General features: G+C 40.5%; 1 protein-coding gene across 1 annotated transcript in view; it reads left to right on the forward strand.

Annotated features, from left to right (window-relative positions):
- Nucleotides 1-19072, forward strand: part of Dock4 (dedicator of cytokinesis 4) — a 387862-nt gene that overhangs the window by 288215 nt on the left and 80575 nt on the right. Inside the window, exons 24-26 of the mRNA XM_032907671.1 lie at nt 2307-2434; nt 4398-4532; nt 12309-12407. Coding sequence (XP_032763562.1) covers nt 2307-2434; nt 4398-4532; nt 12309-12407 — 362 coding nt within the window. The remainder of the gene's footprint in view (nt 1-2306; nt 2435-4397; nt 4533-12308; nt 12408-19072) is intronic.

The following is a 19072-nucleotide window of genomic DNA, read 5'->3' on the forward strand; positions in this document are numbered from 1 at the left end:
AGGAAGGATATTTGATTAGATTTCTAGGTTAATTTGGCAATTTCAAGAACAAAACTTGATGGGTGCCCAATAACACTTGCTGGCTAGACCTGCTGTTCATATGTTGAAATGTGTCCAGGGTATACATAGGGGTTGTTTTGTTGTGTTATTTTAACCGAGATTTCTTATTGGTTGTCAACTCTAAAAATATAATATAAGAAACAGTTATCCAGGAGTACAATGAGATGGTAGGAGTGGGTTAAATAACAACAAAAGAAAAAGAAGAACAGAAAGGAGGGAGGGAGAGAAAGAAGAAAGGAAGGAAGGAACATAAAGGAAACATACTCATGACCTCAGAAGCACTAGCATGCTGTCCCCTTTGCTCTGGCCAGTTTGTCTGCACCTCAACCCCTCCCTACCTGTTCAGCTTCCTTTCTCAGGCTTGTCCTGAGGGAAGACTCGGGTCAAAGGCCTTCCCACACAGCCTTGCAGACTCTTAGTCAATTGTTCCTTCCTGTTGTTCTCCAGCTCCCAGGTTCGTCTCCATAGTTCTTTCTGTCAAGTAATTGCTTCGTAAATAAGTAAGGTGTCTGTAGAGGTGTACTACTTATAGAAGGCCTGCAGTGAGCTAGTTTACAGGTTTGACCACAGGGTCATCCTTGTTCTGGTGCTTCAGAGGCAAGCATCGAGAAATGAGTCTCTGAGCCCAACCCCTGGGTTGCATGAGTTGGTTTATTTGTTTTCTCTCCTTGATCATTGTTTATAAAGATGAATGGTTCGTGAAAAACCACCAGGTACCAGTGAAAATTTCCAGTGTGAAGGGTAAAGGCCATAATGAAAACACAGAAATAAATAATTTTAAAGAAAAAGGTGATGCAAAGAGTATCTCCCAAGCCCCCAAATTAAGTGTGCTGTCTCAGTGAGGTGCAAGGCCTGGAAGACGCGATACTGCAGAAATTTCATAGCCTGTGACACTGGACCTGAAGCAAAGGAATGAACTATTAGAATGAGTAAGAAATTAAATAGGAAGTATAGGATATAAAGTATGGAAGTTAGCAGGAAAATGGGACATAAACATGGAAAAATATGTAAGGTAATATCAAGAGAGTCGTACTGTCTTAATTAAGGTTGTATTGCTGTGAAGAGACATCACAATCAAGGCAACTCTTATACTGGAAAACATTTAATTGGGGCTGGCTTACTGGTTCAGAGGTTCAGTCCATTATCATCATGGTGGGACCATAGCAGCATCCAGGCAGACGTGGTACTGGAGGAGCTGAGAGCTCTACATCTTGATCTGCAGGCAGCAGAAGGGTACTGTGTGTCATACTTGGAATAGCTTGAGCATACATGACCTCAAAGCTGGCCTCCACAAGGCCACTTCCTAATAGTGTCACTCCCTATAGCTACAAATTCAAACACATGGTCTATGGGAGCCATTCCTATTCAAAACACAACATACTGTGTGAATTTAAATTCTCAGATAGAAGCAAATCAGGATAACTTCCTCTAAGTAAAGGATATTTTACGGCAGTAGTTTCCAACCTACCCTATGCTGTTACCCTCTAATATAGTTCTCCATGTTGTGGTGACCCCAACCATAAAATTATTGTCATAACTACTTCATACCTATAATTTTGCTACTGTTATGAATCATAATGTAAATATTTGTGTTTTCCAATGGTCTTAGGCAACCCCTGTGAAAGGGTCATGCAAAGGGGTTGCAAGGCACAGATTGAGAACCACTGCTGTACAGGTTGAAAGGGCCAAACCAAGGTACTTAGGATTGCATATACAAATGCCGTGAATACCAATGATTCCTCAATAACTCTGACAGCTAAGAGAGAAAAACAAAGCAATGCAAGAACTATAGTCGTGTGGCACATAGTAGAGTGAGAGCATAATTATAACATTAATCAGAAACTGTGCTGTAACTCTCCAGAAACCAAGAAGCAAGGCAGGAGATAAGAAAGCTACGTGCCCATCTACCATAGTAGACATCATAGCTGGTCTACCTTAGAGAGAACACAGAAAACAGCAAGAGAGGCATTTGGTTTACAAATTGATTTACAGCCTTTGATTTGACAGTGGAGGTAAAACACCCTCAGGGTGGGGGGGAAGATAGGAAAGAAACTAGCTGTTGCTAAGAGAGGCCTCTTGCCCGTAGGACTGATGCATTGGGGGAAATTGCTTCATCTTTACTATACAACTCATAGAGCTAGGACCCCTGTAATTCCACGTGCTCCAGGTGGGCTCAGCAGCTGTGACACTAATGGCGTGCGCTCTCTCTCTCTCTCTCTCTCTCTCTCTCTCTCTCTCTCTCTCAGACTCAAGGTACATTCTCCTGCCTGTCGTACTGCATCACCTCCACATTCACTTGCAAGAACAGAAGGACTTGATCATGTGTGCACGTATCCTTAGCAACGTATTCTGTCTCATCAAGAAAAATAGCTCAGTAAGTACACGCAGGCCCTAGTGTGTGGTTCTCATCAAATGGCTGCTGCAAATAAAATCGTAAAGGTCCCCAGTGGAGTCACACGACTTGGGTTTCCTCAGAAGGAATTAAGAAAAAAAAATTTTTAAATAAATAATTCATTAAAAAAAAAAAAACCACAGGATTCGTGTAACCTTGAATAACCTAGCTTCCTAAAGTTATGTTTCAAGGAAGATCTGAATACCAAGAAAGAAAAATTAGAAATCTCAAAGCTTCCCACATGTGTCTTTAATCTTGATGAAACACTTTGTGGCAAAAAGAAATTGCTGCTTGCAGGGTATGGCGGTTTGGGCCTGTTCTGGGAAAAGCCACATGATGGTGCTTAGAACTTGGCCGTGGCCCTTGGGTCTAGTCCTGTGGAAATTATGGAAGCAAAGGACAGCCCCCAGGAGACGAGAGGTGCCCCGCGGTACAGCTATCGCACAACCTCAACAGTAGTCTTTTTGTCATGGCTTTGAGGCTTCCTGTTTTGCTTGACTCTTGACACAGTATAATTACTGTGTGTTAAGAGCACAGCACAAAGTGAGAAAAGTGGCATGTTTCCATATCAAGGGAACAATGTCTGGGATTGACGTTCAGCAGCGCAGGAGTCTGATATGAAGTCTGAATAGGAAGGAAGTCCTCTTCTCTTCCTGTCAGTCTGTGGCTGTTAATGAAACTTTGGGCTCATCTACAGCAGGTTACAGAGAAGTTTGTGAGTGAGTGCCGAGCCTCCGGCTTCCCCAGTCCTACATGACTTGGTGCTGCACTCCCCATTCTTTCTGCGTTTATGATTGTTTATGATTGGCTTCTGAAGAGCAGGGGCAGGAATGAATGATGCCAGGGGAGGGGATGGAGAGAGTGCCCTGCTGGTATGGAAAGGGTGGTATTCAGAGAACCCCTGAGTTCTGCGTCTGAAGTGTGATGAGCATCCTTGGTGGAGCGCACGTCACTGTTCCCCCACCCCACAGTCGAGTCCACCAGTGACAAAAAGCAAATAGCTGTAGGAGAGATGCGTTCTCTGTTCTTCTCTACTTCAGTTTCAAAATTGCCGTCAGGTTTTAGCTAAGCCAGGGCTCAGCTCGTAAGGAATTTAGAGCTGAAAGCAGGTCACTGGGGAAACTTTGGGAGTTTTCTCATGAATGTTATGAAATTTATCATTACATATGTGTGTATGTAATATATATATGTATGCATATATGTGTATATGTACATATTTAGATAATATATAAACTTCTGTGCAGCATATAAAGTTGCACAGACGTTTCCCCCATGTAATTATGTTAAGAACCCATTATTCTTTGCAGCAGGCAGTGCAGAGAGATTCTCTCTGGAGTCCTGAAGTGTGGATGCTTTTAAGCGCTTCAGGAAAGCCAATCCTTCTCGTGGCTACTAACCAGGGCTCTCTGTGACCAAGGAGACTCACCTAGACTGCTCTCCAGTTTCTTAGGTTTACATGTAAGCTTTTCTAAAAAGCCACTTCTACGGGAAGAGTCATTTGCATACAAACCAGTCTTGGAAAATGATCTGTGTGCCTGCTGTGCTGAGAAGCCTCCATGTAAGCACGTTTAGGACCTAAGGAAATCATTCTGTAAGAGAAGACCACAGCCCAGAGAGGCTCCCTGCCTTGCTCAAGGCCATGAGTCCCTTAGGAATAGGGCCGGCTTCAGAATTGGTGGTTTTACACTGCACCTTTTTTGTTTATATCTTAGTCGTACACTGCACAGCCAGATTGTGTGCTTTAGGGCAAGCCGTTGACCCTCTGAAGTCATGTTTCTCTGCAAGGCCATTTTTTTTCCCATTGAGGTTTACCTCTCTTATTGTCTTAATTCCCCGAGTCTTTGACTCTGGATTTGGGGACTCCCATTGTCCTTACAAAGAGATTTGGTGCATGTAGAGGCAGCCTCCTGAGCACACTGTTTGTTCCCGATTTTTCTCTCCTAAGGAAAAGTCTGTGCTGGAGGAAATAGACGTGATCGTGGCCAGCTTACTGGATATCCTGCTCAGGACCATACTGGAGATCACCAGTCGGCCTCAAGCATCCAGCTCCGCCATGAGGCTGCAGTTCCAGGATGTCACTGTAAGATCATGAGCACGTGGCATGTGGCATGTGCATATATGCAGGGCCTGGTGGTGCTCCTCAAAGCTCCATTCCCTTTGGTGGTGGGTTGTAATATGACTATGGGAAATCTGGTCCCCGGGATGAACTGTGAGCATTGCTAGAACACAGGAGGTTGTGTTCACTATACACAAAGTGAGATAGGAAACCTATAGGTTAGGATGCCATTGTAAGCAAGTCTGAATTTCAGAAAGACAACTTTCATATTCTTACTCTTCTAAATCTAAATTAATCTATGATTTTATATCCTCAGTCAACTTGGTAACTTTTAATTCCCCAAATTCTCTAAAGAACAAAGAATAGGGGGACAGCAACTGGAATCAGAGACCCTGTGTGCTAATTCTGGCCTTTTCTCCTCCACCCATTAGGACCTTAGCTTTTTTAGTCTTCAGTTTGGTTGTGTTAAATGAGAAGAATTTACCTTGGTAAAGTCTAAGGGACTTTTGAGCTCAACTGTCTTAGGATGCTAGCATAGCATGATCCAGGCAAAGTATTAAGACATGAAGTCTGATATTTGGCACATATGCATCTGTATATGATCTATGTATTAAACACATGCTGTTTTTATTTATGGCAGTGTTAAGGCTCAAATCCAGGGCTGCATGTGTGGTAGAAAAATACTTTACCATTGAGTTGTCCATATACAGAAGAATTTCTGTTTAAAAAAATCACACGAGGTTTGACATTTAAGTGTTTATATATTAAACAATATTCTTTTAAGCCATAGCTATTGTTTATAGCTGTAGCGGTAGATACTGTAATTCACATGTAAATTATGTGCACAAGTGTTAATTAGGCACTTGTTGTCAGCCTCACTAATCGTACCGTGGTGCTTGGGAATGTTCAGCTCCAGATATAAATCATTTTCATTTCTATTTAAAAACTAGGAAGTCTGGGATCCTTAGGGAACGTTGTGGAAGCGAGGCAGAAAGAGGGTGAGAGCCAGAGGGCATGGAGGACACCAAGGAAGCCAGGTCTTCTAGACACAGCAGAGCTGACGCATAAGAGCTCACAGAGACTGAGGCAGCGGGCACGGGGCCTGCATGGTCTGCACGATGGGATCTTAGGGCTAAAAGGACAAATAGACACGTGCCCCAATCCCTAAGGCAGAAGCGATCTTCAACTGATAGACACTTGCAAATGAAAAATTCATTTTCTTCAAGGGAGTCTGTCTCAGGAGGGAAACAGTGTTCTTAAGAGTAGGCCCATGCCCAGGTACAGAAGACCAACAGAAAACAAACTCAGTGGAATCTTCGGAGGGTCTTTGTCTCATAATGTTAAATCAGGGCATCCTTTTTAACATTACAGGCCTTTTGGTGTAAATATTATGGCTTCTGTGTTTCCCTGTATGAAAGAAAATAACTAGACGTGAGGTGAGGCTATAAACTCTGTCAAAGCCTACTCTCAGTGATATACCTCCTCCACTCAGGCTCCGCCTCCTAAAAGTCTCATAGCTTCCCCAAACAAGGCCAACAGCTGGGGACCAAGCATTCGACTCCATGAGCCTATGGGAGACATTTTTCATCCAAATCACCACTACAAGTAAAGTTAAAGTATCTTAACAAACTAGGAAGTTTACATGTTTTATTTAAATATATATTTAAAATCTATATCTATAGTATGTGGTATGTATATATACATATATACAGGAGGGAAGGGGAAGGGAGAAGTCGCCAGTGCTAGTAAGATGGCTCCGTGGTTAAGAGCACTCACTGGCTATTCCTCCAGAGGACTCAAGCTCTATACACCCACATGGCAGCTCACAGCCACCACCAGTAACTCAAGTTCCAGAGGATCTAGTGCGCTCTCCTAGCCTCTGTGGACTCCAGGCACACATGAGTGCACACACACATGATGCAGGCAAAACACTCGTACACATGAAATAAAAGAATAAAATAAAACCCCAATGTATGTACTAGCTGAACTGTCTTACTTAGAATAAAGAAGCTTGAATTATAGCTTCTCATGGTCTAAGGAGCCTGATGTGAAAATTGGCACACACCCCCCACCATGGGCTTGCTGTTGTCTGATGGGTGTTGGGTGGGTGCCACTGTTACAGGTTTGAAGGCTTAAGTGATTGGTTTTTTTGTTTGTTTGTTTGTTTTGTTTTGTTTTAATTATCTTTTTTTAAACTTTTTTTAAGTTAGACTTTTTATTTTGTGTTACTATAAAATCACATACATATATAAGAAGCAATATAAAAACATTTCATTCTTCTTTTACCCAGTTCCGTAAATGATAGCTGCTCGCAGAATTCCAGAGCAGAACGTGGATGTTGATATGATCCAGATACGCGAGGTTCTCATCACCGCAGTCATTTCTCATGGGCTGCTTTAGTGCTAAATCTACTTTCCTTCATCTGTTCCACCTCCTTAGTTCCAGGCAACCACCACTCTCCTCTCTACTTACGTCGTTCTGACATTTGTGGATGTTATGTGTATAGAATCTCAGCGCATGGGACGTTTACCATTGACTTTAACAAAAAATTGAGCAGAGTTTTCTGAAGATTCGTGCAGGTCAATATATATATATACTCGGTTTCCCTTTTCATTAGTGAGTATTATTCCATGGTATAGATATACCACAATATCTTTAATAATTCCCCTATGAAGGTCTGTAGGGTTATTTCCAGGGTTTATGTAGTGTTAGGAAAGTTAGTATAAACATCATTTACATTGAGGTTTTACGTGGACATGTTTCTCCACTTTTTTTTTTTCTGCAAGAAATTCAAGGGGTTTGGTTGCTGAATCATAAGGTAGCTACATGGTCAGTTTTTAAGAAACGGCCAGACCCCCTTCCCCAGTGGCAGTGGCATTTAAACATTCCGAGTGTGCACAGCCTGCATGATCTGATTCCTCAGCATGTGCTGCTGTCGCCTTTTCCTTTGCGTCTGTATGAGTGTCAGGGTTGGGAGGATTCTGACGGCTATACGGCCTCCTCTCACTCAGGCTTTACTTTCTGTTTCCCCAACGACTGACCTTACCCTGCAAGGATTTTCACCTACATTCTTGCCATCCATATTGTTCCTAAAAGAAACGTCTCTTCATGTCTTGTCCCATTTTCTAGCTGAATGATTCTCTCACTGCTACATTGTGAGCATTGTTTTGGTAGTTTCTCCCACTGTAGCTTGTTCTCCGTCCCCTTCATGGTGTTTGCAAAAGCAAAATTTTTTTCATCTTTAATGAACTTCAGATTATTAATTTTTCCCTTGTGAATCATCATTTCATGTTTAAGAACCCTTTTATCTAGGCATAACAATGCAGCCTATTTTTCCTCAGAGTATTACAATTGTATAATTAACGTCCAGACCCATGAACCACATTGTCTTGACGTATATGAGTCACATCCTTTCAGTCCCTTTCTGGTCTTGATGCTGACATTTGTCATTAGTCTTGTTCATTCTATTCGAAATCTTGATTCTTGGTATAATGAATGATTTTCACTTGAAATCCAAATGTTTCTGTATGCTGTGGTCCTGGGTCATAGGTGAGCCTTTTGTTTTAGCTGTCCTTATGTGATGCCACTCAGCTAGGGAGAATGAAAGCAGATGACAGTTATGTGGACATAGAGTGGAAGGCCAGTTCCCCAAGTCTCCTTGGCACCTAAGCATGAAAGTCTCTGTCTGTGTTACTCTGAGTGGACCTAAATTATTCAACCCCAAACCCAAGTTTGATCTGCAGAACCCAAATTGTGAAAGAAGAAAACCATCTCACAGAATTTTTCCTCTGGTTTCAACATGCACACCATGGCATTGCATGCATGACAGAGAGAGATCTGCCCGAGGTCTCTACAGTATATAAATGTTTCTTTGCACACGACTGTGTTAAGTAGCATGGTAGTGGGTGACCTGGCTCAGCCTTGGCACTGTCTAAGATCCTCTGGCATTGCCTGTCTAAACTCCTTAGGTACTGCTTTGTGATTAGAGAAAGGAAAGAGTAGTATAGTCTAGGAAACACCAGGGTGTGAAGGGGTGCAGACAGGCATATGCTTAAGAGAAGCTCCCTGAAGGCTTTTGATGTAGATATAAAATATTTTTGGCATTTACTGATAAGCAGTGTATTGTGTACATAAAATGGATACAAGCCACTGAAGGCTATTGAATTTTAAAGTCAGTTTGCCAAGTAAACAAATCTCGACCAATGCTTTTTTATTATGCTCCTTTCATAAATTAGGAGAATTCATATGAACATTATTAAAGTATCTTAAAAGTAAAAAAATTCACATTTCAGTATAAAAAGATAAAAGTAAAATATCAGACATCTAATATTCTGGATAAGAACTTGAAGTTAGAAATTAGATTATATGAGCAAATGAAAGTAGATTATTAAAGTGTTGAGATTGACAGTATATCATAAATGTACCAGAGATTATATGTCATAATGATAAGTTATTTGTAGTGGGTCTAGCCCAGACACAACAGACATAGTTAATAAGTTAGATTCAAAGAGTTCATCTATGTACATGGATTATAACAAGCTATTGAAGGTCTATTTGCTGTTGGTGTTTTTTTCTTGTTACTAAAATTATGATCTAGGATATGTAATTTTCAAACTTAAAAGTATTTTAGAATTTATAGGATATATTGAAACAAGTATTTAAGTATGTTAATAATGTGATAAATGAGTTAGAATAATTAACATACAATATAACTATTGGGTTCATGACGGAAAATTGATTGAAACTCTACCAACTAATTTGTGTTTTAAGACAAGACCTGATACATCTAGCAGTATTAACAATAGATAGGTTCTTATGTATTTATATATAAGTTTGAACCATGCCACTTCAATTCAGACATGTTTCCTACATGAAGTCAGTCTCAAAGTAGGAAAGAGAGCCATAGAGCATAGTCTAATAGAACAAAGGTGACCTTCACATCCAAGCTTTGCCTTTTACTAGCTGTGAAACCAGATTATTACCTTCTGTTTGACAGTGTCCACCTAACAAGACTCTAATAAGCAAAGAACTTGTCAACACAAAGTATATTAACTTACACATAATGTCAACATAAATCATAGTATTGGCAACACCTTTTTAAAAGTTTTTATTGATATACAAAACAATAGAATAATTTTTATGTTTTTTTTAAAAATATATACCTTGATATATTATATTTACTTAGGAAACATTAAAATAAATAAGGTAATGAACATGTCCACCACTCAAAACTCAGTTAGTGTTTCCTCTCCCTCCCCTGTTATTATCCAGCTGGTTGAGATCGTTCTGTGCTATCTAAATAAGAACCATGGTCATCCAGGGAGAAGCTCTACAAATGCTGGTCCTTGGCAGCATTTTATCCTCAGCATTTGATGGAAAAGGGGCAGCAACAATCGGAAACAGTAGCAGGGGCACCCTCAAGCTATGATTCTCATGCAGGTCCCGCGTAGCAGCACTCTTAGTCCTATGTGTCTCTTATGCATGACTAGGATGTCAGGATTTCTCAACCCTTGACTGTATCCAGAGTTGTAGCTTCCGGGCTTAACGTATGACCCTCTGCTGTAAAGACTTGACAACTCTCTGGAACTTATTTTACTAACCAGAGATTATAGTTTCTCTTCCTTGGCTCTCCGTAGCCTTCTGTTCTCTGTCAGCCTCAGCTGTCCACTCTTTCCTTTTCTCTACTTCCACTACTCTTGCTTGTGCCTCCCTTGGCTGCATTTGTGACTGCTTTGGTGGTCTCTTACAGCTATAGCCACTGCCATAGCTATCATTGCTCAAGACGCAGCTTTGGCCAGCCCTTTGCTGGTAGGCAGGGGCAGCTGCTGTGGAGGCCGCTGCCCGGGAGGCTTCTGCGGCTGCGCAAAAGCTTCAGGGCATGAGGCTCTCCCTCCTCTCAGCTGTCACTGTAGCAGGCCATTCTGCAGCTTTTGCGGCTCTGTGTTGCCAGCTGCCCCTCCATTCTGCCTCTTCTTCCGCTCTCAGGCAGCCAGCTGTTTTGCTGTTTCTGGAGCTCAGAGTACTGCCTGGTGCTCCGTCTCTGCTTCACTAACACTCTACGACCTGCGGTTTCTTTCTTCGTGTAAATAGTTACACATGCTCAACTAAAAGGAGGTGAGAGTAGACAGGATATACCTTTTATTTGACCTAATATTGTAATACCAGAGGAGGCAGAATGAGAAGCTGTTTTCTGTCCACCTCATAAGATGGACTAAACAGTCTGCTCATCTAGCCCGAGACAGCTATTTGCCAATCACAGCAAACCTCTCATGCAAATGAAGGCTGTGTTTGTACCTATCACCATGTTGTTGTCGTTGTTGTTGTTTGGATTTTTAAACAACAGATCCCTGAGGTCACTGTGCTAGGCAACAAGGAAAGTGCTCTTCTCTCTGGCTTAGGTAAAAATGGCTGCAATGTCACCTAAAGTTCTCTGAAGCTTGTGATATCAAAATCACGTTTGCACTAAAACATCAATAACCTTTTCTTTATATTTTCTATCTCCCATGTGACCTTTACGGATTTCTTTTGCTCTGTGACAGGCTAGTGTGTTGAACCTGGGAGATAATTCTACTTGTCTGCATTCGTTACTATTCGTTATTATATATCACTGCCACAGGATACTTAACAAACAAGTTATAAGAGGAAAAATGGGTTCAAGTTCAGGATTTCAGAGGCACACAGGTTGTCATAATGGGGAAGGGGTCACAAGGGTCCACAACAGTGGGAGCTTGCATTGGTGGTTGTCCACACCATGCTGAAATAGGAAACAGAGAGCAGAACTGGAACCAGGGTTCCAGCTCTTTGTAGGTCAGAGTCTACAAAGGCTTGCCTTTAGTGACCTGTTTCTAAAAGTTCCAGAGCCCTGGTACAAGTACAGAAGCCTGGAGGAAGGGGTGTTCAAATTCAAACCACATCATAACCCATATGAATTGTTTAGTTATATGATTATTAAATATGAACCCATATGAAATATTAATTATATGATGAGTGAATGTTTACCTTAATGTACGGGGCAACTGTTTGAAATGTCTTTGTGTCACAAGTGACTGCCAGCATGTGAAGAACCAATATGAATCTCAGATTTCTCAGACATAACCATTTAGTTGTATTTTGGGAATTCTTGTAGAAACTGTCAGAAAGCATTTGACTGAGCTAACCCAACTGCCTGAGATGCAAAATCTACCTCTTGGTCTTTTAGTCTCCAGTTTTAATGTGATACTGTAGTCTTTTCCCAATTAAAGTGGACTTTTACGTGCATTCAGTTAGCCAGCAGCTGCTTCTCCTGTTGTGTTTCCATTGCTTTATATCATTTCTCCGTTTAAAAGAAGGTAAGTTCTTTGTTGAACAAATACGTTTGCATTAAAAATGATAGTTTCAAGCTAAAAGTGCATTAGAAAAGGCAAATTATAGCAATTTTATTACTCTTAAAATCTAAGGATGATGTGTGTACTTTCCGTTTTCATTTTTAAGCATTGGACTTCATAGGAGTCAGGTACATAGAGCTCGAGCACAAAGAGTAGCTATGAACTTATCACCATTTTCTAAAAGGAGACTGAAGCCAACATTATGCATTGCATGGTTCCTTTTACCTGCTGAGTCAAAAGACCAATGTGCTGGTGAGCTGAAGGGATCTTGTAAATTCAGGAAAGGAATATGAAATTCGCAGAGATTAAGAAGCAACCCAGGGTAAATTTGGGATCATAGAAACTTCATGAAGTGTTCCCTGTGAGGGCAGTTCGTATTAAGTTATCGATGTTTTCTTATGTCCCTCCTTTAAAATAATGGCTTTTTTTTCCTTAGGGGGAATTTGTTGCCTGTCTCCTTTCCCTATTACGACAAATGACAGATAGACATTATCAGCAACTTCTGAATAGTTTCAATACTAAAGAGGAGCTGAGGGTAAGTGATGCTTACATGTTTTTTCTCCTTTACTTTCTCTTGTCCTGCACTGCTGTTCTGAACGGTTCTTGGCAATTGCTTTACCTCTTCCCATTAAGTTCTGGTTTGTTTTTTTCCTCAATTGTCTTAACCAATTTTCTTTTCTCTATTGACTCTTGAGAATTCTTTTACTTAAACAAAGCTATTAGCTGTTATTTTGGAGAAAGGCATCAGATTTTAATCACATCTCATCAAAGTATGTAAACTAGAACCAGAAAACTTTCCAAGGGAGCTCTTGGCTGAGAGTAGCTGTGGAACTACTCATAATTAACCTGCTGCTCAGGCCGCAGATAGAGCTTAGTGGAAGAGCTCTTGTCCACCATTCAGATGGGACTAGGTTCATTGCCCCAGGACTATATAATGTGAATGAATGAAGTGAATGAATGAATGAATGAATGAATGAACAAATTAAGGAAATATTATTTTAGTGCCCTGAAATAGCAAGGAAATATTATTTTAGTGCCCTGAAATAGCATATACCTCATTAGTGTCTATTTTTAACATTTATTTGTTTTTTTGACTTTCTTAGCCTCCAGCCACTTAGCTTGATGGAAAGGCGGGTCAGTGGTTAAGAGCACTGACTGCTCTTCTGGAGGTCCTGAGTTCAATTCCAGGATCCCATGGTAGCTCACAATCATCTATAATGGTGTCCAATTTCCTCTTCTGGTGTGTCTGAGGACAGCTACAGTGTACTCATGTACATAAAATAAATAAATAAATCTTTCAAAATTATTTTTTAAAAATTCCTTGATATTTAAAGCTTTGGTTGGTTCATTACTCTGAGGTCACATCCCAAGGTATTTAAGCAATATAGGTTCACTGTGTGATAGAACATAAAGCCATGAGAAACAGCTTCATAAACCATAAAAGTCTGTGAGTAGATATCGGCATTATTTGAAAAGCATGAATAGTTTTAAGAGGGGAGAGATCCTACTGGGTTGCCTCATTCAGCCTTGATATGAAGGTTTATAGCAGTCTTAATATATCTTGTTATGCCATGATTGGTTGACAGCCCTAGGAGGCCTGCCCTTTTCTGAAGGGAAACAGAGGAGAAGTGGATCGGGGAGAGAGGAGGTGAGGGTGGGGAATGAGATGGGGGTGAGGGAAACTGCAGAAGGGATGTATGGTATGAGAGTATAATGATTTTTAAAAAGTCAAATACAAATGACACATAAATGAACAATTCTTAATTATGAGCCAAGTAGATTTTGTAAAGGTTACAATGTAAATTAAGCAACAAAGTCGAAATACAGCAAAAGAAAGAAAAGAAGGGAGAGATGTGGTCACATTTGTCTGGTGGCACAACTGAACAACTGAAAATGTATTAACCAAGGTCCAAATAGGAGAGAGAACCATGGAAAGACTTTGATGTAGTAATCTAAGCTACTGTGACTCGTGTCAGAGTTAGTTTCAACTGTCAACTCCATACATCCCAGAGTTACCTAGGAAGAGGTAGCCTCAGATGAGGAAGTGGCTAGATCACATTGGCCAGTGGGCACTGTCTGTGACGCATTTTTTAGTTGTCTTTCCCACATGGCCCAGGTCCATCTGCTTAGGGATAGCACTGCTCAACTGTGGGCTGGGCCCTCCTACAACAATTAATTTTTCCTACCTTGAGTTCTTGTTTTCATTTCCCTCAATGATAAACTACAACATGTAAACTAAAATAGCCCTTATAGAAACCATACTGGGACAGCCTGAAATAAAGGTAATTATTGAAGCAGAGTCCTAGTAAATTTGGGAATTTAAATTGACAGGACTTGATGACTCATCAAAAAAAAATTTTAACGACCTTTTTTAAAAGGTGGGGACTAGGGAAATAGCTGGGTTGTTAAAGGCACCTACAGCTTTTCCGAAGGATGTGAGTTCAATTCCCAACAGTTACATAGGATAGCACACAACTGATACGCACACAATATTAACTCCAGTTCAAAGGAATCTGACAATTTTTTTTTAAGTTAAAAAGTGGTGGTGGGAGGTGGGGTGGGGGGATTGTTACTCTTTCCAGGGTTTCTAACCAGTGGGTGGTTGTTGGTATCATTTCACTGAATGGAGATAAAGAAGTAGTAAATGTGTAGGTTTGGGAGCAAAATAAATCAGATTTTAGCCTGAGTTTAGTCACTTAAGGGATATTGAAATGGGATGTTTGGTAGACAGTGTCTAACGTTCAAGAAAGAGGGCGGAGCTGCAGGTGTAGACCTGAGAGCTATGAGCCCTGTCAGTAACTGATAGTCCAGAAGTAACTGTGAGCACTAGGAAGAGTGTAGAGTTAGACGGGTCTGCCCAGAGTCAAAAGTATTAAGAACCAAGAAATAGTGAATCATGAAAAGGCCCACTGATGCTGGGGGCCAGATGAGCAACTCCACTGTATGGATGCAGTGGAAGCCAGTGTCATGGATTGAAGAATGACCAAAGAGTGTAACGGGTGAGATCTTTGCAAAGTTCAAGAATAAGGCAAGAGGCTATAGAGAGAGTGACGTCAGAAGAACATTTATAGATGAGGTAGGCAGGGAGATGTTTAATAATTAGAACTGGTAGAGATAGATGCTAAAGACAAAATAGCGAGGTACTAGCCCACAGGATGTCCTGAGAAGTTGGCAGATGAGAAAAGAATGAGAAACTCGCCTAAAATAGAGGCAACTGGAGAAAATGCAAATTAGAGGCCATTTATCAAATGCTAATTATCTGATCGTAATCTGCATATTAAGCATCCAGGTATCACCATTTATCTGACCAATGCTCAATTTTGTGCCAAGCTGAAGCAGCCTTAGTTAAGCCCCTCAAAACTATCTTGCAATATTTTCCAAAGGTTATAACATTGATCCATGATCCCTTATCTAAATCCCTTAGTATCAGATGTCATTTGAAAGTCAGAATTTTATAGCTTCAGAAAGCTGATGTGGATAATACTGTATGTTATCCTGTAGCCCTCCAGTAAGATCTGCAGTAGAATGCAACATTTTCTCCAGATAAATAATTCAGGTAAGATTTCTGGTGCCAAATGGCTTAGGAGACTAAAGCATTTTAGAGCCCTTTTAGATTTTTGATACCACAATAAGGACATGAAAACCTCTAACAATAAACACTGTGTGTAGACTTAAATATGAAGCGAGCACAATTCGCGTAAGTGATGAATATTAATTCATTTACAGAAGTCAGCTTCCTGACTCAATCCATCTTCTGTTGCTATAGCAGAATGCGGAGACTGGTTAATGGAGAAAGATGTTTCTCTTGGTTCATCGGTCTGGATGTCATAGTGCTGCGTCTTAGGACATGTGAATTTGAATTGAGAATGACAGCTTATGTGCTTGAGTTTCAGATGGGTAGTTTTGCTGTTCTTTATTCTGGGTGTTCCTTCTACACCATCTCTTCACGCCAGTTCAGAGGAAGGTTTACTTTTAGCTTTTCTCAAAGAGTTCTCCAAATCAAACCGAATTTCAGAAGTGTGCAGTTCTCAAGGAACAGCTGAGATTAATAGTGCTTTAGCTCCATTTGCCCCTCAGGAAGCTGGGTGCCTGGAGGGTTATTGTTAAGGTGGCTTCCAGCTTTTTGATCGGATGCCATTTCTTCCTGGTTCTCAGGTACTTGTGTGTGAGTGGCGTGAGTCACAGTGTCAGAGCACGGTGTGTGGGAGGGAGCAAAACCCTAAAGGCCAAAGCCTATATTGTTTGATTTTTTCTTTTGAGTACAGTATTACATTTAAAAAAAAATGAACAAAAGTAGTCGCTGGGTAGTGATTAAGTTTTTCTTTCTTTCTGTAGTTGGGAGTGTTTTATTATACACCCACGTTGTACTGGGGGTTAGAGTTTGGTCCTATCCTTGGCATTTCACATAAGCACTGAAACTCCTCTTGGTTGATTATGTCCTTTCATACAAAGCCACGGGATGTTGGTGTAGGCATAAGATTATCCATATTTTGGAACTTTCCATTGCCTACATGCTAGCTTCCAGAGCAGATCAGATATAACCTCTATCCAGTCTCTTTTGTGTCTTGTGGCAGAATCCTGTCATATAGCCAAAGCTGCCTTAGAACTTGTCACTTTCCTTAGCTTGGCCTGAACTTGCTATATATCGCCGGCTGGTATTGTTCTCATGGTCCTCTTTCCAAAGTACGTTCCTCTAAGTATTGAGATTAGAGGTGACCCTACGGCCACAACTGCCCTTAATCCGAGTGTAAACCCCGTAGCAAGTCCGGTATCTTTATTGCTGTGTCTCTGTGCTCTGTCTTCCTTCAAGCCTTTCCCTCTACCCATTTCAAATCACACTCCATAATTTGAATTGCTCATTCCTAGCAAACCTCGAGTATCATCTGTGATTCCTCTGCATAGTTTGCGGGTTTCTGGCTGTGGGTTTCTTTCTATCTGAAATGTCTACTCTATGAGGAAGTCTTCACAGGAGATAGTTCATCCTGTTGTTATAAATATTTAATATCATTCAAGGATTTCTACCCCACCTGATTAGATCATTCAGTTCCAAGTTAAAAGACACAAAATTTTTATATTCATAATAAACCTTAATTAGCACTAGAGCTGTTTAGATATCTACCCTCTATGCTATTAGTTTCTACTTCCCTATCAATAGCCCTGAGTTATAACTTGCTACGTTCTATCGGATAGATCTAAACTCCACTTGTCAAAGCCTCGTGGCCATGTTTTCATGACTTCCCTACCCCATGATGTCTTCTGCTCTCTCCACCTTCTTCTTCCCCTCATGGTCCTCCCTTAGATACCAAGCCCTGGAACCAAAGCCCCACCTACCTCTCTTCTGCCCAACTATAGGCTGTCAGCATCTTTATTTAACCAATAGTTTTAAATTAAGGAGCAAGGTCACCTAGCATCACTTGATGTACAGGAGGATTCTCTTGCCCCCGAGGCAACTAGGGCTACTTTAGAATTACAATACATAGCAACAGACCTCAGCACCGTCCTGTCTAATATGCTGTTCACGGGATTTTGTATTCTCAGTGTCTGTTGGCCACTTGGATCGAAACCGTGTCATTGTGTCATATGTACAGAGTCTGGAAAGTAAATCTATGCTTAGTAAATGAGTCTTCTTACCCAATTTCTGCCTGCATTAGCAAGCCATCTTCTCGACAAGATTATTTTGACTTCTTAATTTACATATATTGACTACACTACATTAATCCTACCACTCTCAAAGACTGAAGAATTCGTGGCAAGTATTTTGTATGACACACTTCAAGATTCCATCTTGAGAGTGCAAATTTTAATGTGATAAATGTTACTAATACCCTTCATTGAATTCAAACTCTGTATCAGGGCTGTTATACCTTTAAAAGCTGTAGCAAATTTGTAAAGTAACATCTGATTGCCGATATTCTAAGTGGTAGAAATGTGTTCTTAGCTGCCTCTGCTCTGTCCCTTGTTCTCAATCATCTACCTGCCCTGTGACGCTTGGCAGGGTATCTCTGTGTTCATATTCTCAGGATTCCTTTTCTTGTTTGGCTTTTAGGCCGGTTTCTATTTTATGCCATCTTAATTGGCTATCACCTTTAAACGCAAAGCATTCTGTATAAAACATAGAAAAAGTCAACACAAATTTAACTCTCTACATTGTGCATAGAGCCAGTCAAGGCTTCCATTAGAGTAAATTCCAAACTCCTTACCATGGAAAAGGAAGGAGATTATTGTTTCTCTTAATAAAACAAAACCTCCCTGATTACTTAGTTTTTATTATGTATTCTTTATCCTAATTTATGTATCTTTAACTTATTCTATTTCCGTTTTATACACATATTTTGCCCCATCCCTTACAGTCCTGATACCTGGTTTTGCTAGGTGTTCCCTTGGTATGACAAACCAGACCCTCCATGTTCTCTTAGCTTATAGAGCATGCATTCATGCACATGGGTGTTGGTTAACATCCATCTATTTATACCACTGCACCATGAGTTATTATGAACAGTGAGAAAGTATTATCAGTTTGAACACCATAATAATAAACTTAAGAGTCATTCACCAGTTAGGAATCAGTGTCACATTAAGTCAGAAATCTGTAGAGCACATCTCCTTTTGTCATTTGACCAAGATCAAATGATTTAAAGTCTCTCCTTTGCTGTCTGTGTGTATTCTTACTGTCCTAGTCTGTCAGTTGTATGAGTCTGGTGTCTGTGCCTCCCTGAAGTAGGTATCTTATAAGTCTGTCGCTATGTCTGTGTCTGTGTTGGAGTGTCTGTCCCTAGCAAAGGGCTTTGCTCTCCCTCTCTTTTATTAAACAGCACAAAAAGCATTACATAGGGGAAAGGAATGAGGGATACTTTCCAGACATATTTAACAGTTTTATAAGAGATTACATCACCGACTCCCAACTGACTCCAACTGACCTTATCACAAACAAAACACTATCAAGAAATATCCATATGTCGCATTCAACATTTATGGTGGTTATTTATTTTGTAACATCTCTTTCACTCTATTTGCTGTCTTCATCACATGATCAAAACATATATACATGCATGCATTGCTCATGTGTCAAGAGCATAAGAGAGCATGTAATTTGAGATTATAGCTATGTATTATTAGCTTAAATTGTAAAAGTAGATTACTGTAAATCCAAGGCAAGTAAGGTTATTGTTATACCTTTCTCTTAAAGATACATTAAACACT

The sequence above is a fragment of the Rattus rattus genome, chromosome 7 (assembly GCF_011064425.1).
Source record: "Rattus rattus isolate New Zealand chromosome 7, Rrattus_CSIRO_v1, whole genome shotgun sequence".
In the NCBI taxonomy this organism is placed as follows: domain Eukaryota; kingdom Metazoa; phylum Chordata; class Mammalia; order Rodentia; family Muridae; genus Rattus; species Rattus rattus.